At 41.6% G+C, this 22449-nt stretch overlaps 1 protein-coding gene across 3 annotated transcripts in view; it reads right to left on the bottom strand.

Annotated features, from left to right (window-relative positions):
- Window positions 1-7088: 7088 nt before the first annotated feature.
- Atad2b (ATPase family AAA domain containing 2B) overlaps window positions 7089-22449 on the bottom strand; it is a 132108-nt gene continuing 116747 nt past the window's right edge. For all 3 annotated transcript variants that reach the window (XM_028875559.2, XM_037198134.1, XM_028875563.2), the window contains 4 exons: window positions 21741-22421; window positions 19964-20091; window positions 19531-19659; window positions 7089-10457 (listed from right to left, as the gene is read on the bottom strand). In XM_028875559.2, coding sequence (XP_028731392.1) covers window positions 10416-10457; window positions 19531-19659; window positions 19964-20091; window positions 21741-22421 — 980 coding nt within the window. In that variant the 3' untranslated portion in view covers window positions 7089-10415. The remainder of the gene's footprint in view (window positions 10458-19530; window positions 19660-19963; window positions 20092-21740; window positions 22422-22449) is intronic.

Below are 22449 nucleotides of genomic sequence, written 5' to 3'. Positions count from 1 at the left end.
CCTAGAGAGCAAGATTCTCACTGGTGTGGAGTTAGCCACATGAAGCGTTTGGGCAGATGGCGAGACCATCAAGGCTCAGATCGGAGACGCTGTCCCCCAGGGGCACTACCTGGCCATCACCTTCACATACGACCCTGGCGCAGCAGCTGCACCGCTGGTACATGATACAGCCATGCACATGATGCACAAGACATGGAGCACTGGATGAAGGAGCTGTGGCACCAGGCAGACAGCAACACTGTCATTAGGCTTACGGGTACCACAAGGGTGACACGCACCACCTGCGGGCTATGCCCACTGACAAAACCTGTGCCTTTGCAGAAATGAACAGCATGCCCTTCACCAAGATGTCAGCCTTGGATCCTAACAATACAGAGGAAGCATTCAAGAACATCACAGAAATCAACTGTGCCGTGTCGTACAAGAAAATCACTGTGTGGCCCAATCTGAGTTCCCTGGCAACAATGTGGTGAATGTGGTATCACCATGCCACCTACCCCCGACAGACACCCAAAAAGCTTCAGTGCCGCCAGAACCTGTGCTCACCCTGCCCCTCTGCCCAGAATGCATGCACATGCTCTATCCTTGGCGTCAGCCAGACCCTCACCACTGTCCTCCTGGCCCCTTCTTCCCTGGAACAGTCTGCTCCCATCCTCCTCGTGACTGTGGGTTCCCAGGCAGCTGGGAAAAGCAGAAAGCAGACATGGCATCTCCTGTTGTGCCTGCTCAACAGAAGCGAGAGGCCCCCTGCTTCTGTATCTGTTCTCCAGTCTTACGGGCATCTTGTTAGGGTGGAGAGGTTGGCAGGATGGACAGGACCAGCCCGAGAAAAGGAAGCTAGATGAACAGAAGGAGCCAGCTTCTCCTAATTTCCATAGCGGACTCCACGGAGTACCCACCTCCTTTCCTCTCTGGCCTGGTGACCCAGCTGTCCTCGATCTTCTGTCGTGAACCCTCTTTCTCTGCTGATACCCAAAGAGCCAGGCATTAGCGGCTGGACAGGTAGACAGTCTAGGCTCTGCCTCCCACCACCACGCCAGCACAGCCAGCACCAACCAGAAGGGCCACGGGCATTTCCCGACGGCCCACTCTCGCCTGTAGATTTATGCTCAGAGAAGACACCTCCCTGCCTCTCTCCCTGCCCCTCTCCCACCACAGTGCTCTCCCTCTGCCCACCCCACCCCCTTCTCCACCCATGTCCCTGCCTGGTCAGGAACCTGTTTGCAAGTGAAGCAGTATCTCTGTGTTTTGCATGTACAACTTCTCTTGTAGCTTTAGTTTTTGTTATTGGAGAGTGTTGCACGAGTCCTAAATGGTCTTATAATAAAAAGTCAGGGCCAGACAGATATCAGAGTGAAAACTAAAAGACCAGAGCAAACAAGCCACAGCCGCTTCTCACCTCACCAACTCCTCAGCCAAAAAGAGAAGAGGCCATCTCCACGAACCCTCAGACTGAAGGCCTCAGCCGAGAAGCTCTAGTTCCTGTCTCCTCACGCCTTATACGCCTTTCCCCGCCCAGCCATTTCCTAGTGCTGGGATTAATGGCGTGTGTGCTTCCCAAAAACTGGGGTTAAAGGCGCGTGCCACCACTGCCTGGCTCTGTTTCTCTCCTAGCCTGGATCCACTCTCATGTAGCCCAGTGTGGCCTTGAACTCAGAGATCCAGACAGATCTCTGCCTCCCGAGTGTTAGGATTAAAGGCGTGTGCCACCACTGCCTGGCCTCGATGTTTAACTCTGTGGCTGGCCCTGTCCTCTGATCTTCAGGCAAGCTTTATTTCTTAGATGACAAATGCTGTGACCCTTTCATACAGTTCCTCGGGTTGTGGTGACCATGCCCCAACCATAAAATTATCTTCAGTGCTACTTTATAGCTGTAGTTTTCCTACTGTTATGAATCATAATGTAATATCTATGTTTTCCAACGAATGGTCTTGGGCGACCCTGGTAAAAGGGCCATTCCAACCCGCAAAGGGGTCACGCCCCACAGGCTGAGAACCACTGCATCAATCTCCATCTTTCCTATACAGCTTGTGCCAACCAGCAGTGACAAAGAAGAGATGCTTCTCTTCCCATTTTTCCACTGATAAATGGGCAAGCAGTGACTACATCAGAACTCATTTTCTAAACCCATCAATTACAGTATCCAGGACTAGAACACCGGTCACGGGTGACGTCACACAAGGAACCAGGCGCTGTGTGCCCGAACAAGAGAGCACGCTGCCACTTGTGCAGCAAGCTTGCAAAAACTAATAAAATCAGGTAATACTAGAACCTGATTATGTGGTAATACTGGAACCTGATTATGTCTCTAAATCAGTGCTACCCAACAGAAATATAATGCAAGCTACACTTTAAAAATATAACAACCACTTTATAAAGAATTAGGGGGAAAGTTATCTTAATAAATTTGTATTTTGTGGGGTGTATGCACATGGAAGCCAGAGGTTGGTATCAATTGTCTTCTCTAATCCCATCCCATCTTATTTTTTGGGAAAGGTCACTGTACCTGGAGCTCATTGATTTGATTAAACTAGCTGACCAGCAAACCCCAGGAATCCCTTTGTCTGTCTGTCTGTCTCTCTGGTCCAAGGATTACAGGGGCATGCCCTCACACTCAGCATTTTATGTATATGCTCATAATCTGAACTCTGATTTTCATGCTTACATAGCAAACACCTTACTCAATTATCATCACAGCCTATTTTTAAGAAATTTAACCAAATATACCCAAAATATAATTTTAACAATCAATATAAAAACTATTCGAGCGGTAGTGGCACACACCTTTAATCCCAGCACTCGGGAGGCAGAGCCAGGCAGATCTCAGTGAGTTCAAGGCCAGGCTGGGCCACAGAGTGAGATCCAGGACAAGCTCCAAAGCTACACAGAGAAACCCTATCTCCAAAAACCAAATATATGTGTGTGTGTGTGTGTGTGTGTGTGTGTGTGTGTGTGTGTAAATAAATAAATAAATAAATAATAAGGTCTGGTGGCATACTCCCATAATCCTAGGGAGATGATGTTAAGAGGGTTCCCATCTTCAGCCTCCACTCTCCTCTTGTGGCACTACAATACAGTGGGGAATAACCGGGCACTCCGTCAGAAACCCGGAGTTCACGTCTACGGTGTGCTCTTTAGTTTTCTGACTTTCAGCAAGTACCTGCCTGTGACTGTCCTCTTCGGTTTATCCTTGTCGGTTCCTTGCCAACTCCACCACCATCTCCAGCCCTGATGTGCAAGCATGTTGCTTTTCCCTGTTTAACAAAATCCTATCCTCAACGGCGCCCCTCTATAATTATGCTCTTTTGCAGCAGGCTTTCTTTTTTGGGCCATCAACCAGCTCCCATATCATGACACGGAGACTTATTAGTTATGAATGTTCAGCTTTATCTTAGCTCTTATTTTAATCTGTTTCTCTTATATCTGTGTTTTTGCCTTGTGGCTTCTTACCTTTCTTTCTTTCTATGTATCTATTCCATGTCTGGTGGGCTGGTGGCTGCCCGGCTTCCAATCCCAGGCACGTCCCTCTTGTTTCCCGATGGTTCTCTTCAGTCTTTTCTCGTTCTTTATTTATTCTCTCTGCTCACCAGCCCTGCCTATCCCTCTTCTGTCTAGCTATTGGCTGTCCAGCTTTTTATTAGACCAATCAGGTGCTTTAGGCAGACAAGGTGAAATAAATGCAACACATCTTTACATAATGGAACTAATGCTGCGCAAACAAATGTAACACAACTTTACATTGTTAACAAAGGCAGCAGAAACAAATGTTACACACCTTCACATAGTTAAAATAATTTGCACCATAAACAAATGTAACACATCTCTGTAGAGTTAAAATAATATTCCACAACTTTTTTTTTTCTTGAAGTATTAAGGATCTCCAAGTTGCCACACACCCTTGTAATAGAGACGGATCTCACCTCCTCCACAGAAGCATCTGATAGTGGTGTGTTTGGAGCTCAGGCTGTCTCACCTTGAGCTCCCCGACACCACTCTTCACTGGGGCCCTTTTGATTAGGCGTTACCAGTATCTGTCCTCAGGCCTCGTCTACCTGTTGTTTGAACACATTTTCCCTCTACTTTCCTTCTGCCCTGAAAGCACTGCTTATGTGAGGCTCCATATTTGTGGTCTGAGCAAACACTTGCAGGCAGCTAACCTCCACAGTCTGCAGCTCCAAACCGTTCCAAGCTTTGGATACTGTATTTATCTAAATGTCTACTGGACCTGGATGTCACCGTGTCCAATAATACTGCATTCACTCTAATTCATCCCATCCTGTGTGACGACTAATCTACCTGATGACCCAGGCAGAAACCAGGAGCAACTCAAGTCCGTCAATGCCAACATCTAGTCACTGGCTTCTGGGAATTGTGCCCCTTTCTTGGAAACTTTCATTCTTGTCTTTCTACTATACCTTTCTCTATTTGGGCCCTGTAGCATCTCTGACCCAAAATAAAAACTGGTACGTGAAGTCCTTCTAACACTAACACTCCATTCCCCTCTGTTTTGTTCTAAAGCAAACTAGAACGGGTCGTGGTGACCCAAACCTAACACGTGCCTGTGTCTGTGCCTTTTGCTTTTCTTTTGTTTGAGACAGGGTTTACATGTAGCTCGGGTGAGATTCAAATATACTTTATAGCCAAGAATGGCCTTGAACTCCTGGTCTTTTTGCTTCCGCCTCCCCAAGTTCTGGATTACAGTGTATACCACCACCACCACCACACATATCTTCTGTAACTCACTGTCCTGTTTCCTCTGCATGGGATGCTCTTGCCCACCCCTTTTTACTAAGCATCTCGCTAACAATTACTTTGTGGTGCTGTGTGACACTAAGAGATTTGTGTTGTGCACACCTGTCTGGACCCAAGGTCTCCATGTCACCAATAGATGATTAGTAGGACAAAGACTTAGGCTCCGATCATGTCTTCAAGTCATAAAACACATCAGCAACACACAGAAAGCACAGCTTTTTATCCTCTGCTTTAGCTACATTTTTCTCTAGCTCAGTGGTTTGTAGCTGGAAGGTTTCTCAGGTCCCCCACGGCCCCCACGGCCCTGCAGCTGCTTATATAAAACAATCACTCAGAGGCTTTATATTAATTACCAATAGTGGGATCTATGGCACTAGGCTTCTTGCTAGCTAGCTCTTATAACTTAACCCATTTCTATTAATCTATAAGTTGCCACGTGGCCATGGCATTACCGGTCTGCTGGCATCTTGTGGCTCCTTCCCGGCGGCTGGTGTCTCTCCCTCCTCGCCTTTCTTATCTCTGTATGATTAGATTTCCTGCCTGCCTCTAAGGCATAGGCCAATGCAGCTTTATTTATCAACTGATCAAAACAACGCATATTCACAGCACACAGACATCCCACGGCAGTGGTTCTCAACCTTTCTAATGCTGCAACCCTTAATGAAGTTCCCCATGGTGACCCCCCACCATAAAATTCATTGTTATTTCACAACTGTTAATTTTGCTACTGTTATGTATTGTAATGTAAATATCTGTGTTTTCCAATGGTCTTAGGCAACCCCAGTGGAAGAGGTGTTTGGCCCTAAGGGAGTCACGACCCAAAAATTGAGACTCAACACTCTAGAGCCCCATCTTCCTTTGTGTTCTCTGTCTTGTAGCTCTCCACGAATGAGGAATCAGCTACTACAGGATTTCTTTCCTGCAAGTTTTACTGCTTCTGTCAGTCATCTGAAAGAGCTCTAGGCAGTGATAGAATTCTAATTAGAGCAATTTTAGTAAGAACACCAGGATGTCTTGGGCCAGCGAGATGGCTCAGCTCTAAGTGCTTGCCACACACACCTGATGACTCAAATTCAACTCCTCAATCCCAGAATGGAAGGAGAAAACCAACTCCCAAGTTACCTTCTGGCTTCCACAAGAGCACCATGGCACACATGTATCCCCACCCCAACACATGATACTGAAAAAGAAAATCAGGGTGTCTTAAAAATTGATGCTTGATGTGCAGTCTTTGGGGCCTGCCATATTAACACCTCCAAGGGGCCCTACACAGCCAAGACATGCTTTTCGAAGAAAAAGCACTATCAGGGAAATAGTGGGCGCTCATTTGGCATCAACAGTCGCTATTAAGTCAAAAGCAGGAGAAAGCCTGACTCCATCACTCCCCAGCATTCCGAAGATAACTGTGCTCCTAGAAGGAGAGAGGGAGATGGCTGTGAAAGTCTCCCAAGAACATTAGTTCCCTCTGAGTTCTAACCTACAATGCAGTGGGCAGCTGGGAGGAAATTCGAGCTAAAAGCGTAAAGGGGAAGAACAAAAAGAGTGTCTATATTCAAACCCCTCCAAACCATCTCCAAAAATAAATGCATCCCAAGTGAGATTTCGATCGTGATAATCAACCAAACTACATAATGCCAAGATCAGCTCTTAAAAAGAACAGAGTACCATTAACTGGTGTTTACTTTGTTTCCCCTTTCCCTTAGCAGAGTAGAGGCTACTTAAGGATAGAACATACCGTCTGTCTATCCCACACCAGACCACAGTTAATGAAGTCTGCCTAGCACAGTGCCTGAGAGGTAACAAGCACATACATACTTGGAGGGTAAGAGAGGGAATTCTGATTTAAAGAAAAAAGTCAAAAGGTCACTTCAGATCTAAAAGTATAGAGAGAGCATGAAACAGTTAGATCAAGATTAATCTCTGTCTTTACTGTAGTTTCCTATGGAAACCAAAACTGGATAAATAAAATTCAACTTCATTTCCAAAGTTCTAAAAGTTTGATTGAGCCCCAAAAGCAATTTTAAGGTCTTTTTTAAAATGAACATTCAGATGTAAAAACAGATTTTTGAAGTAATCTACTTGGCTTCTGTCCAACATAGTTTAGACAATATAATATCCAATTAGATTAAAACTATACTCTCTCAATGGGGAAAAAGAAAGCCTTTCTGCTAAGAAATCCAGCGGCATACTTAAAATCTCAAAGAAATACATATCAAGATTTTGGGGAGGACTTACTAAGCACAACATGCATTCTCTGCAAAACTACTTCCTTCCGAAAGCAAAGCAGCCCTGCATGTGCAGCCAACAGCACTCACAATCATGCTAAAGAAAGACATGTTTTTCTTATCATCTTTATTCAAGTATTTCACAGCAGTTATATTACAAATTACAGTAAATGTTCAAATTCCAGAATTCAAAAATTAAATAATTTACTCCAAACTAAAGTAAAATAAAGTCAAATGCAAAACATCAATTTAACACAATTCTAAATTAAACTACAAACCCAAAATAGACCATAGTTGATGAAGTCTACTTAATCTACAAAGTAGACATACATGACCAAAACCAAATAGGATTCCCAAAGTCTAAACAACCAAATGTACAAAATATAAAAGATGCAGGTACAAGCCCGAATTCAAGCTTCCAATATGGTTACAAATAATAATTATAACAGCAATGGCATTCAGCTACGGGACCTGACACTGAAAAACCTACTGATTAGCACCATAGCTGAACCAACTTAATCAAAATAAGGGAAGATAAGAAATTACCACCCCACTCCCTAAAAATAAAATCCAGTAAACCTACAAATACATTGGCATATGAGAAAAATCAAGTCATGAAAGGACATTAAAAAATTAATCACAGGTAAGATTCAAGCTTGAAAATACAATTTATTCCACAGCCATCAGTTTCAAACCTAATGTAGTTCAATCATCTTCAAGAAGCTCCCAGGGTCCCCACAGCTGAGCATGAACTTCTGCTTGGCTGGGCTGGGATACATAATTTATTCATCTGAGAGCAAGGTTTTACACAGGAGCTTATCACTTATAATGCTCACATAGGAAGTAAGAACAGAGGTCAATTTGTACATTATTTTTGCCAATGCTATACAGCAAAAATTATGAACTTTACAGAAAGGTAAACAAAACTGAGTCGACTTGGATAATTTCACAAGCTGCTTTAATCTATAGAACCACCAGATATCTGTAAAACTGGTATAGTATGTTTCTCTTTGGGGGGAAAGGGGCCTGAAGAGTTGGTGCAATTTCAGCTCATTTCTCCCCCTTGGCATGAGACTGGCTTTGTCCTTAAGACCTAAACTGTTCAAAGTGGCAGTCCTGTACTGAGTTTGCCTCTGATTTCTCCATCTACATCAAGGGGAAACATAAACGAAGACGTGATCTTTTGAAAGCATTTTTAATGCCATACATAAATAAATTTCCTTTGTCAAACTCACTGATGGCTAACGTCTTTTAATTCACGTGCAAGATTGGGAAACCTACTTAGAACATGTGCGGTTTTCCTCCTTTCACAAGTGCTGCTGTTACTTGAACAGAATGCTTCTGAAGTAGAGAAACTGGAATAAATACGAAAGAAGAAAATAGCGCAGCAAGAACCTGAGACTTGCAAAAACCCTTTTACCAGAAACTCGCTACAAAAAATCTGCTACATCTTATTTCATCAAATCTTTAAATTCTGTAACAATTTCCATCAAAATACAAAATGCTAATGTATTAGACAGTAAAATAGTTTGCACTGGTATGATGGTAATAAATACTAAAGAAAGCATGAAAATCCTCCCAATAATCAAATTAGAGGTTTCAAATCACCTCCCTTTTAAAATGGTTCATCGTTAATCACACTTGCCCACCTTAAAAATACAGTGTGTCTACATGGTAGCATCTTGAATCACATGACTAACTAAATATCATGAAAACCTCAGACCAGGTATAAAGAAACAAGGACCGTTCCTTTAAAACTTAAGCTCCAAGACGGTGAATGTGAAGGTCACGAAAGAAGCACTTGGGAGCACTGCAGTAGCTGAGGCCAGCGCGAGCTCTCTGCACACCACCACGGCCACAGGCAAGGAGACAAGCACCTTAGCTTCCGAGTGTCAACGGTGGCAGAGTGATTACAGGACCCTGTAAACACTGGTGGTGACTAAAAACAAACAGCTGAGGTAGCTCAGTATCTCTGCAGTAGTCCTCAACCACGTGCCCTAATTAAAACCCAAATATGTGTTGCATATATTGGAAAGACACACCTGCAGCTAACGGCTATAATAAAGGAATATAGCAAGCCAATTTGTCTGCAAAATTTTTTGTGTTTTGTTTAAAAATTATCTCATAAAAAATGTCACTGCATTCCCTTTGCCTCTTTGCAACTGCCTAGACTGTGTTTCCAAATTTTTAGAAAGTTTTGTAAAATTAGTAACCCATAATTATTTTCAGGTAAGTACAATCCACAGAAATCACTCAACGAGATCCAAAATGATTCCAATCAAACTGAAGCATTGTGAAGATGTGAGCACGGGACAGGGTTTAAATGTTAACACTGTTATTCAAGGACATACCAGAGCTCACTTGCAGTTACACAGAAAATGAGTTTTACAGAGTTTCTGACAAATTCCTCTTTTCTGTCCATTTGGCAAGTCCTGGCTTTAAAACAAAACAGTAACAATTGACTACACATGAAAACCATATCTCTGGTAACTCAAACATGAATAACTATTAAATTGCATCTGACAGAAGAATGGCCACCAACTATTTATTTTCTGGTCATCATTGTCAGCAATACAGAAAAGTACGTGGGGTTTTGTGGGCTGTGTATCATTTGTTGCTGTTTTAGTATGTGTTTCTCAACTAGAAACACACCACAGGAAAGCTTGACAACTAGCACATCACGTGGCTTACTGAGCATCTTGATTGTTTTGAGAACAAGACAGGCATTTAATACAGAATACTGTTGTCTCTTAACGACAGTGAGTATCAAAACTTATTTTCAAGGTTGTGACCAAAGAAAACATTCTAATTAATTTGCTACAAATGAGCCCATCGATGCATTAAGCCTCATCTCTCTCAAATGAATAAAAGGCACATTAAAGGCAGTTCTAAAGAGCCTAACCTAATTTCACCCAGTTTCTTCAGATGTCCAACAGAGTACACCATAGCCAATTCTAAAACAGGTCTTAGTCCATTACCTGGGGTGGGGGTGGGGGTGGGATATGATCAGAGATAGAAAAGAGGAAAAAAGAAAAAGGAAAAGCAGGTCGCCCACGGTTTCCACCAGTTCAGCACAGGTAGAACTGCCCCATCCAGTTCCCTCCGGTTTGCTGGTCTGCTCCCTAAGAGACTCTCCAAGAGTGCAGAAGAGAGGGGCAGAGCGAAAGCAGTTTCTGTAGCACCAGAATCTCCAAGCTGTGGGGTTGTATTTTTTATTTGTGAAAATACAACATGTTTCTGAAGTTTTGTTTGGTTCTTGTAGGCTGGTTGGTTTCAGGTACCTGAGACAATAGCACCAAATTCAACAGAGAAAGAATGAGTGAGCGAGCACTTTACACCAAGGCTCTGCGCATAATTGGTGCATCTGAAAGTGAATGGCTCAGAAGACTGCTCATCAGGAGCAGATTGGAGAGGATAAACCACTCATCTTGACAAGTTCATAGGAATGTCTCAAACATATGAACTGTTCTTTCCATCTCCTGTAAGAGAAAGAAGTACATGTTAACCACTATGGAAGACAAAGGAATTCCTCGCCATCAAAGATTCACATTAAATTAAACTTTTAGACAAAGAATTTGAGATACAAGTTCAAATTTGAATATTTTTACAGCTCCACTGTAAAACCATCTGCCCTAGACAATTCTAAGTACTTCTTATTTTATTCTTTGGCAATGGGGATGGCAAAGATAGCATCATTCAATGATAACTTACGACGCTATATACTGCACTAAGAAATATATTCCAAACATCTTTATATAAGTAAATCTAATAGGTACATAAGGTACATGTTCATGTCCATATGAAGTGCACATACATATATATAATTTTACTTAATTCCTACAGCAACGTTGAAGGAGTCTAGAAAGGTTTTATTATAAGATCCATTAAAAACAAACCAACCTGAGAGAGGCACAGAAGAAAATAAATCATTTGACAGCCACTAAGTGGCAAGATCAGAATTTCATTTTGTTGTTTTGTTTGAGAGAGAAGCTCAGCAGGTAGCCTCGGCTGGTTAAGAATTATGTAGCCCAAGCCGGAGTGCACCAGCACACCCCACGTCAGAAGAAATACACAAGCAAACTCAGGCCAGAATCTGGACCCTCCCCTTACTCCTTACACCCACTAACTACTAAAGCAAACGGAATGTGTTCAGTGTAGCAAAGGTGCTGACAAACGTCGTTGGAAGCTGCACCTTATTCCCACATCCCTCCCTTCCATCCCAGCTGAACAGAGAGAAAGGCTAGAGGAGGGAGCTGCCGCTCTCACCACCACCAGCAAAACCATTCACTGCTCACTCTACCAATCCTCCCACTCCCTAAAGCAGGCCTCTAGATTACAAAGGTTCCAAGTCACATTCAGAGGACTATGCAATTCATTCAAATTTTTTAGAAAAAAAAATTGTAGAGTTAAAAAAATATGCTGGGCAATGGTGGTGCACTCCTTTAATCCCAGTACTTGGGAAGCAGAGGCAGGTGGATCTCTGTGAGTTCGAGGCCAGCTTGGTCTACAGAGAGAGTTCCAGGAAAGCCAGGACAACACAGTAGGCAAGCACCAAATATATCTTTTCTACCTCTATACAGTTTCAACAAAATCTGGTTCTGTACGAATATTAAACAGATTATTAATTGATTTATCAGTTATTCTATATGATCAATTAAAATCACTCCTACTAAATGGCTTATGATATATTGCTGGGAGGAAATACTACGTTAAAAAGCAAAATATGTAATATGATCAAAAATTTAAATACATACTCACATATTAATACTAAATATTACGGACAGTTAGGCATTTTAAAACACTGGAGACATTCCAAATGACTGTCAGGTCCAAAGCCCCCCCTTCCCCCAAAATGGCAGTGAAGGTGGCACTGTCCTACTAAACAGAGGGACACTGGCCAGGTAAACAGAAGGACTGTGGTCAGGTGAGCAAGCCTAAAGGTTCCTGGAAAACAGATCTAAAGTGGTTTCTGTTCACCAGGAATCTTAATCCTCCAGGAACCTCCCAAGGTTAACCACCTAGCTCTGGGTCCATCAGGACAGCCTGCATTAGCTCAGATCACCCACTGCTGACTGTCTTAAATCTGTTTGCTTTCCCACCATTTTGCTCTTCTCTCTGCCTACCCCAGAGATGGCCTTGGCAGTTTGATCCCCAATAAATCTCACTTACATACTCTCTAGATGGCAGGGTATGCAATGTTTTTATTTTCTCTATTTCTGGAAGCTTCTACATATTATATAACTTATATAGCTCTGAAAAAATGAAACTCATAGAATGTGTTTATGAAATAATTGAGAATTTCAGGTCAGCCAAGGCTACACACTAAGACCCTATTTCAAAACTAAAAAAACAAACAACAATAACAAAAAACCCAAAATATGGTTGAATTTCATCAGTCTAGAATCCAATCAAAGCAAACACATTGTGTTTGGTTGTGTTTCTTTTTTTTAAAAACTGCATATAGTTATCATGTGCAGCATATTTTGGAATATACTTTTGTATGTGTGTATATATACGTGCACATATATTTTTTGTCTCATTGATTCTAACAAATGTGAACTTATTTTCTAGTGGCTTTAAAGTTTTCAATCTTATTTAATTATAACTAGCACATATTAATTATACAATTATGATTCATTGTGATGTTTCCATATATACATATATCATGAATTGACCGTGTCTGTAGAGGGCTACTGAACTACATATAGTTATGATGTCTTTTGAAAGCATTCTTGAAAATACTTTAATTGCTAAAACTATATTGGGCAAAAATTGGTCTGTGGTCACTCAGACCAGCCATAAATTCCTACGATAAACTGGTCTCTATCAGCCATAAATTCCTATGCAGTGCGAGCCTGACCTCAAGGTTATGAGAGCTGCCTAGCCACTTAGCTGCTCCATCTCTGCTTCTGCAAATGATGCTTGCTTGCTGCAGACGTCCAAAACCACCTTTCTGTATAAGTCACAATTGCCATTCTTGCCTTTAAAACCTCAAACTAATCTGCTTGGGAGAGTTCCACTGGAGGTGAATAAAGACTCCATTTGGTATATCCAGGCACCCCATAACAGTGTCTATCTTCCCTTCTTCTCTCCACCCAATCCCTGAGCATCCAACCCAGTTCCCCTGTAATCTAGAACTTGTATATGTCCTTGTTTGCTTCCACATATGAAAGAGAACATTCCATACTGTGTCTTTATGTAGTTGGCTCATTTTACTTAACATGATCCCCTCCAGTTCTATACAGCAAAACTATATTAATCTTTATGGTTGATCAATACTCCATTGTGTGTGTGTGTGTGTGTGTGTGTGTGTGTGTGTGTGTGTGTGTGTGACTTTATCTGGGGATAGTAACGGGTTTATTCCAAACCTTGGCTCTGGTGAGTAAGTCTACAATTACAGTCTCTTCTATATTCTGGTTTCATTTAAACCCAGGAAAGCGACAGAGCAATGATATGGTTGGTTGTTCTATTCTTTTCAGTTAGTCTGTGTTGTAGAATATTATTTTAAGATGTGTTACATTTGTTTATGCTGAGGAACATCTGTTTAATGATGCAATGATATGCTCCATTCCTTTTTGTTGCATTTGTTTAACTCTGAGAAGCTGTGTTACTTTGCCTATCTAAAACACCTGACTGGTCTAATAAAGAACTAAACAACCAATAGAGCAAGGAAAGAGGAAGGATAGGCAGGGCTTGTAAGCAGAGAGAATAAACAGAAAGGGAAATCTGGGAGAAAAAGAAGAAAGAGCAAGAGAACAAGGAGAGGAGGACATTAGGGACCAGCTAGTCATGGAGTAAGAGTAAAAGTAAGATTACAGAAGTAAGAAAAGGAAAAAGCCCAGAGGCAAAAGGTAGATGGGATAATCTAAAGTTAAGAAAAGCGGGTAAGAAACAAGCCAAGCTAAGGCCGGGCATTTATAAATAAGAATAAGCCTCTTTGTGTTATTTATTTGAGAGCTGGGTGGCAGGCCTCCCAAAAGAGCAAAAACAACCAACAACAAGTTTTTTTTTCCCAGAAATATCTATATTGTTTCCCAGAGTGGCCATACTAACTTACATTCCCACCACCAGTGTCTAAGGATCCACTTTCTCCACACCACTGCTAGCATTTAATATTTTTCTAATTTAAACTACCATTCTAACTGAAGTGAGATGGTAACTCATTTGTTTTAATTTACACTTGCCTGATGACTGATATTGAGCATTCTTTTTTTTTTGTTGTTTGTTTTTTGTTTTTTGTTTTTCGAGACAGGGTTTCTCTGTGTAGCTTTGCGCCTTTCCTGGAGCTCACTTGGTAGCCCAGGCTGGCCTCGAACTCACAGAGATCCGCCTGGCTCTGCCTCCCGAGTGCTGTGATTAAAGGCGTGCGCCACCAACGCCCGGCGATATTGAGCATTCTTATGTATATTATTGCCATCTATCTGTTCCTTGGTTAGTGTCTATTCAGATCATTTGCCTATATTTCAATTGGGTTACTTTTGATTGTTAATGTTTTCTCTTTATTCTGTTGATAATTTTTCCTTTGCTGTGTAGAAGGCTTTTTCATTTGATGTAACCTTAATTGTCAATTTCTGCTTTTGTTTCCTGTGTTTTTGGAGTCCTTTCCAAAAAACCATTGCCTGCACCAATATCTTAAAATGTTTCCTCTGTATTTCATCACTCAGAGATCTTACATTTCAGTGTATGACTTGTTTTGTGTTTTTAGGTAGGTTGATAAGGCTTCAGACTTCAGTAGACTACATGTAGGTATCCAGTTTTCCCTGTACCATTTGTTAGAGAGACTGCCCTTTCTAAAAAAGGATATTTTTAACACTTCTTTGAAAAAAGCTGTTGATGTGTAGAATTATTTCTGAGCTTCCTATACTATTCCATTAGTCTCTGATGTCTGTTTTTATGCCAATAACATGGTTTTGGTTATTAAGGCAGTGTAGTATATTTTAAAAATCACTATTGTGTGGTCTACAGCTTTGTTCTTTTTTATTCAAGACTGGGCAATTTACATTCTTTTGTGCATCTATATGAATTTTATTACTTTTTTTCCTAGTTCTGTGAGTAATGTCACTAGTATTTTGGTAGAAATTTTATTGAATCAGCATATTATTTTGAGTAGTAATTCAAATCCATGAATATAGAGGGTCTTGTCATTTGTTTTTAATCAGTATTTTGTAATTTTCATAATGGAGGTCTTCCACTTCTTTAAGTTTACTCCTAGTCTCCCCACCCAACTTGGTTACTCTTCAAACGTTAATTGCTTGTGTATAAAAAAAGCTACTAGTTGAATTTCTGTATTCTGCTGCTTTACTAAATCATGCATCCAACAGTCTTCTGGTATAGTCTTTAGATCTTGCTACACAGTTCTAAGAGTCTCTTGATCTCACTGTTAGGTATTTCTATTTCAGAACCCCCCAGAGGCTCATATTTGGATGCTTACTCACCAGGAAGCAGTGTTCCTCTGTGCTCAAGGACTCTATATGGGGGGCATCTTTGTGATATATTTGAATTAAGACTGTGTGGTTTCTGGTCAGCTAGGGCTGAAGAATCAGCTGTGATTAGCAGGAAATCAGAGCCAATGAGGTGAAACCTTTACTGGACAATTGATGGTAGTTAGCTGGGACTGAAGAATCAGCTGTGCTTAATAAGAGCCCAACATCACTGAGGTGAAGTCTTCTTTGGGGTCAACACACAGAAGTTGTGGTCCAGAGTTACAGGCCCAGGTAGCACCTCCAACTGGTGAAGTGAACTTTTAACAGTCTCCCACGTTCCTGTTTTTTGGTGGCATGAGAGCTGTAGGACTAAAGGGGTCATGGAAATCATCTGACGCTTGTCACTATGAAAGCCCAGGAGGGACCATTGGTGAAGGTGCAGCCTCAGTTATATGGTGACCCAGCATATTGGAGATGCCAGGACTGTGGGGTAGTCAAGCACAGTCCCAAAGCAGTGTATGTGCCAGAGAACAGAGCTGGAGAGGTGAGACTACCCGAAGCTTTAAAGCCCAGAAGATCATGTGCCCCAGATGTTGGACACTGAGCTATTTACACTGGATTTGGGGTTTGCTTTGATCTGACTTTAACTGTACCCCAGTTCTTTAACTGTACCCCAGTTCTTCACTTTAGAAATAAAATATGTAATTTCTTTTGGATTTTACAGAAGCCAACAGCTAAGAGACTTTGAATTTTTAAAGAGAACTTGGACTTTTTAAAAAAAACTGTTGGAATTTAAGAATTTTTAAAGTTATACCATGCTGTATATGTGATACTACTATTAACATTGAGATCCTGGGGACAAGAAAAGATTATAAATAGTGATGTTTTTCTTTTAAGCTGAAAGGGAGTCAATTGTGCTGATTAATTTGGTTAACTTGGCACAAACTACAGTCACCTAGACTGTAGCAAAGAGAACCTAGACTGAGGGACTGCCCCCATCAGACTGGCCTGTGACAATGTCTACGGGGCATTTGCTTGATTATTGTTTGATGTAGGGGGAGTGCCACCTTTGGCAGGTGGTCATGGGTGTATAAGAGCAAGCTGAACTAGCCCTAGGTAGAAGAGGCAGCAGCAGTCAGTAGACAGTACTCTCCTGTAGGTTCTGCTCAACTTCCCCTGATGATGGGCTACCACTGTGAGCCAGAGGACCACCCACCTCCAGCTGCCTTTGCTTAGTATTTTATGATAGTAAGAGAGAAGAAGCAAACTAGAACACCTAGAAGTTATACAGAATTTTTATGAGTATAATGAATATTGAATTTTATCAAAATTCTTCTACATTTACTGAGAAAATAAGCTTTTTTATCCTACATTCTACTCATAAGGATATATTACACTTACTGAGTTGCAGTATGTTTTACCATCTTTACCTCCCTAAAATCAAACCAACATGATCTGTGTAACATCCCTGGCTGTCTTGTACTGCAGAATACTATTTTAAGGTGTGTTACTTTGGTTTATGTTATATTTGTTTAACTCTGTGAAGCTGTGTTACTGTGCCTGTGTAAAACACCTGATGGTCTAATAAAGAGCTGAATGGCCAACAGCAAGACAGGTGAAAGGATAGGCAGGGCTGATAGGAAGACAGTATATATAGGAGAAATCTGGAAGGAAGGAGGACTCCAGGGGGCAGCCACCTAGCTACACAGCAAGCCATGGAGTAAGAGTAAGATTTACAGACAAGAACGGGAATAGCCCAGAGGCAAAAGGTAGCCGGGTAAAGTTAAGGAAAGCCGGCAAGAAATAAGCAAAGCTAAGGCTGGGCAGTAAGAATAAGCCTCCGTGTGTGTGATTTATTTGGGAGCTAGGTGGCAAGCCCCCCCCCCAAAAGATTAAAAAAACAAACACATTCCTCGCTCCTTGGCATTGTCTAAAGAACCCTTTGGAATAAACTTTGAGGTGGCTGGGTATCGACCCAGAGCCCTCCTGAAGCTATCCTGTGTCTCTTTCTATCATTTCCTCATTCCTCTCTCCTCCCCGCAAGAACCCTTCGACAGGTCGGAGGTGGACTCTGGCAGACCCCCACAAGGATCTTTACTGAAAATAAGAGACATAACATATGAGAGGAGCCAGTGCAGAGAAATGTATGTGGGGTCCCAGAGGTAAGAATACACTGGGATTTCTTCCCCTAGAGCAGTCTGAATTCAGAAAATAGGTCCCTTCTCAGGATGGCTCCTGGTTACAGCACTCTGGTAGTTACTAGGAGAGGAGTAAGTAAACTCCTTTTTCTGGAGCCAAACTTAAGATTTTAGGTTTTTTCCTGTTTAGGCTGAAAGTCTCAGGGGCCACATAACTTTCCAGTGGCGGTCTCTGCCAGTATTTGCACCGAGAGTTTGCTGGGATTCCCTTCCCCTTTACTCCTGCTAATGGAGACTCTTCCTTGCTAGGCTGTGGAACTGGAGAATAGGTGACAGATTATTTTACTTTTCTTGCTATGCCTGCAACTAGCCTGTTCTCTAGATTTTTACAAAGCTTCTGTTTTTTGTTTTGTTTTTTAGACAGGGTTTCTCTGTGTAACAATCCTGGCTGTCCTCTGTAGACCAGGCTGGCCTTGAACTCAGAGATCCACCTGCCTCTCCCTCCCACCCCCAGTGCTGGGATTAAAGGTACACCACCACCACCACCACCTGGCTAAAGCTTCTGGGTTTTTTGCTACTAAATCCCAGCATTCTTCCATGTCACTCACCTCAGTATGCAGCTATATACCTGTTGCTCTGGTTCTTGTGCGGTGGAGCAAGTGAGTGTCCTAATCAGTCATCTTGTTTTGATAGGAATCTAATGCTCCTAAGGCTAAAGGTGTAATTCAGGGGTAGAATGCTTGCCTAGCTTAAGCAAGGCCTGATTGATGTTTAGTTCCCAGTACTGCAAGACAACAAATCTAATGTCCTTATTACACACCAAAAATAACCATGTCCTCTCCACATAAATCTTTAATATCCTTAACATTGGAAATGTTCCTTTAGAAGAGGAAATTCCTCGTGCTTAGCATCCCAAACACCTAGCACAGTATCTGGTACTGGAGATTTTTGATAAATATTTCACAGCTAGACCACCATATGAACTAATAAATGAACAAAGAACAAAGTTGTTCAACCCACTCAGTGGACAGGTGTGAGCAATTCAGTGAGTAGATGTGGAACTACATTTGCTAAGGTGACAGTGAAAAGCAGGAGCACAGATTAGATATGTCAAATATAAGAAAAGACACAGAAGCTCCTTGGAGGAAGGAATTTCCCTGTGGTCCAGAGCCACAGAAAAGGAAAGGTCCGTGTTTAAAGCCCATAAGCTGAAGGACAAGTGCTGTCCCTCTGGCTTTTTACAGGACAAGAACTGATCAAAACAAACATTTTAAAGTTATTTTCCAACTACTAGTGTCCTAGTGGGTGGCAGACAGGCCTCACTGTCTTTCCTACCTTCATGCACACACACATGCTCACATACATGCACACACACATGCACACACACTTCCCACACTAGTCTTAAACTTGCTATGTAGCTAAGGATGACCTAGAACTTCTGATTCTTCTATTTCTACCTCCTGAACCCTTCCTCCCTCCCAGATCTCCAATGATAGGGATTGTGGAGCTAGGCCACACCAACAGGCCCCAGAGGTATGAGCCAGTAATAAACTAGAGAGAAGAGAATGATGACAGTCATTCTATGTACTCACCTACCCAGAACCATGAGTACCTACGTTTTGACAGACAACGAACTTGCTATCTTATTTACTGAGACAAAATGGTAGAGAAGGGCTTTATTCTTTAAACTGTATCATAATGTAATTTTTTTTTTCTTTAAGTGTAAGAGATCACATCCACACTCTCACACTGATGTACTACCCCTGAGCCGACTCAGTGCCCAATTTTCCTAATCTTAAATCTTGACAGCACTGTTCAGTTACTTAGTAAAAATTAACTTAGCACACATGTGGTGCACATACACACACTCAGGCAAAACATTCCCACACATTGAATCTTTTAAAAATGGACTTAGCTCCCTTCTCTTCTTTCTCCTTGAAGATAAGCAAAAGTACACGCTCTCTGGATGAACTAAACACACACACACTTACCTCCACCAGCTGTGATTTGTCATAGTCTTTACGATGGCGGTAGATGCACTGACTAAGAAGGGAATATAATCTCTCAAGTTGATCAACTGTCAAGTTGTTGCTTTTATCTACCAACAGATCAAGCAATTTCTGGAGGAGTAACACATGAGAGAAATCCAAAGAAAGAAGATAAGATGTAGTTGATATCATTGGTCACACTGAAACCATTAGAGTCAAATGATTAGACAAAATGACATCTATGGTTAGAGGATTCTAGACTTTAGCTTACAAATTTAAAACCTCAAAATACAGTTAATTCCCAGTTAGGATAAGTCCCGGGACTCTTATCCCTAGGTTAAAGTAACAATTACCAAAACTCGTCTTATGATGCTGCTTTACAAATATCCAATATTATTCCAGTCACTGAAAATGGACTGTGAAGAGCTTAGCATACCTTCAGTCTCTCGTGATCAACTACCAGAGGTGGCACAGGCTCAGATGGTTCTTCTGGAACCAGTTCCAGGCTTGTTGTTTTTGCCTGCTCTAAAATTAATTTACGGTATTTCTTTATTTTAGAAGCACCTACAATTGATAAGGAGAAAAATATACTAGAGTCAATAAGAGAAAATCATTATTAAGCAAATATAAATTCTTTACCCATGACAATATATTTTTTGGTGTAAAGAACAATATATTTTTTAAAAATGATAATGTTTATTTTGGGATGCTTTCTCTTTTTAGTAAGAATAAGTAATCCAAATGAAAAAGAACTAAACTATAACTATGAAAGCAATGTAATGCTGAAATATCATGTGATACATATGTGCACGAAAAAGACATAGAAAAACCACCTTGATTCTAAGCATTTGCTTATAAAGGATAAGAGATGGCTCACTCAGTAAAATACGTGCTTTGATTTTGGAATCTCAATACTTCAGCTACAAAGGTGGTTATGGCTACATGTGCTGTACAGCAGTGCTATGGGAGAGGAACCTAGGATCAGTGGGGCTTGCTGGCTATGAGTTCACCTCTAGGATCAGTGAGAGACCCTGTCTTTAGGGAATAAGGTAGAGAACGACAGAGCAGGCTATCTGATAGTCTTCTGGCTTCAGTTCATGAACATGGGTGTGAGTACCTGTACCTGCGCATACACCCCTTATACACACACCTCCTACAAAGACTCTGAATAATACTTTTCTACTACCCAATTCTATTACAGAGCTTAGAAAACTGGTAGGATAAAAACTTTTCCAACATAGCTTAAATCCCAAACTAAAGCTATATATTCCACACAAGGTAGGAAACATACTGAACAGGGCAGATCTCCAACTCACCCCAACTCACCCCATCCCATTGTGTACTAAGGAATAATGGTGGGAAAAAGAGCCAAATAACCCTTTTTTCCCCTTTTCTGCTTTTTCTTAAACAGATCATAGAGTCATGAGAAGGCAGAGCTTGCAGGATGCTCTGATTTTCTAAGAGCAAGGGAAGGTAACCGTGAGTTCCGCATCCTTTCTCCACTGCCATACAAATCAATGCGACTTAGTTGGATCTGAGACACTCAGTCTAAATACCCTGCAACACGTGTTAGTAACCAGGAGAGGCAGCTAGTTAGTTATTCTTAAGCTAGTTATTGTTAATCCCAGCAACGATACCATTCTAAGGTTTGATTTACAAAACTAAAATCCAGGAGTGGGGAATTAAGTCAAAGTTGCATGATTAAATGAATAAGAATGGCTGAATTTCAGTCCACGTAACTTTCTAACCTCTTCCTGCCTTCACCCATTCCCACAATTCTTCTGTTCCAATTCCTTCTTCTTTGCATCTGTGAATTGACCTGGCTTTCAGTTACAAAGCTTTTGGGATAAGAGTGACAATCAGGTCGGGCAGTGGTGGCGCACGCCTTTAACCCCAACACTTGGGAGGCAGAGGAAGGGAGATCTCTGAAATCGAGGCCAGCCTGGTCTACTGTCTCAAAAGAATGACAGTCAGACAGGTGGAAGAGTAAAAGGCCAAGATAGCAGTGCATGCTGGACCATGAAAGCCCTGGAACTTTCTTCAAAATTGAGTATGCTCACAGTGACTTTATGGAATGAGCTGGAAAATGTTAATGATCATTCCACACTGAGAATCTGTTAACCAACTCTTGCTACTAGAAACTAGACAAAACATTCAATGAACTAACTCTGACATTTAAACCTTCAGAAAAGGTTTTAAAACTTTAGCTCTACCTTCTTTATCCAGCTCTGTGTCCTTAACCTCCACATCAGGACCAGGTTCAATCTTCTCATTACTGCTACTTTCCAGTACTTCTAGTTTCTCAGGATCATCTCCATGATTTTCATTCAAAGTTTCCGGTTTGTCTTTTAGCTGTTCCTCTGAAGGAATCTTCTGTTCAGAACTAGACTTGTCTCCACCACCAGAGAAAGGAACTATTTCAGCTTTGCCATTCTGACACTCCAGAACGGGAATTCCTTCAAAACTGTCAGTGGAGGCTTCCCCATTTAGACAGCTGCCTTTAAGGAAGGGCTCTTTTCTAGATGTCTGCTCAGGATTGAGAGAACTGCTGCTGTGGACAAGGAGAGATTCATTTGAACTTTCCTCTTCAGTTGACGCAAAGTTCTCTTTAGTGCCTGCTCCACTGTTCAACCTCTGACCCTGGTCCATATCCATGATGTCACATGAAGATTCATCATTGGTCATAGATAAGTCTCCAGTCTCTTCTCCATTTTCCTCATGGCAGTCAGTGCTTACCTCAAACTCTCCATTCTCCAGTAGCTTCCTGTCCTCTGTCTGGTCATAGTCTGCAAACTTAGTGTCCTCCTCATCTTTCTTTAAGTTATTGACTTTCCTTTTCTTAATGATTCCTTTGCCCCACTGTGATCGCCGCCTTGACTTCCTCCGAACTCGAACTGTTTGATAAGAAAGAGGGAAAGAGCA

This window comes from Peromyscus leucopus, chromosome 22 (assembly GCF_004664715.2).
Source record: "Peromyscus leucopus breed LL Stock chromosome 22, UCI_PerLeu_2.1, whole genome shotgun sequence".
NCBI lineage: Eukaryota > Metazoa > Chordata > Mammalia > Rodentia > Cricetidae > Peromyscus > Peromyscus leucopus.
The sequence above is the reverse complement of the archived record's forward strand: the minus strand, read 5'-3'. Positions and strand labels throughout refer to the sequence as shown.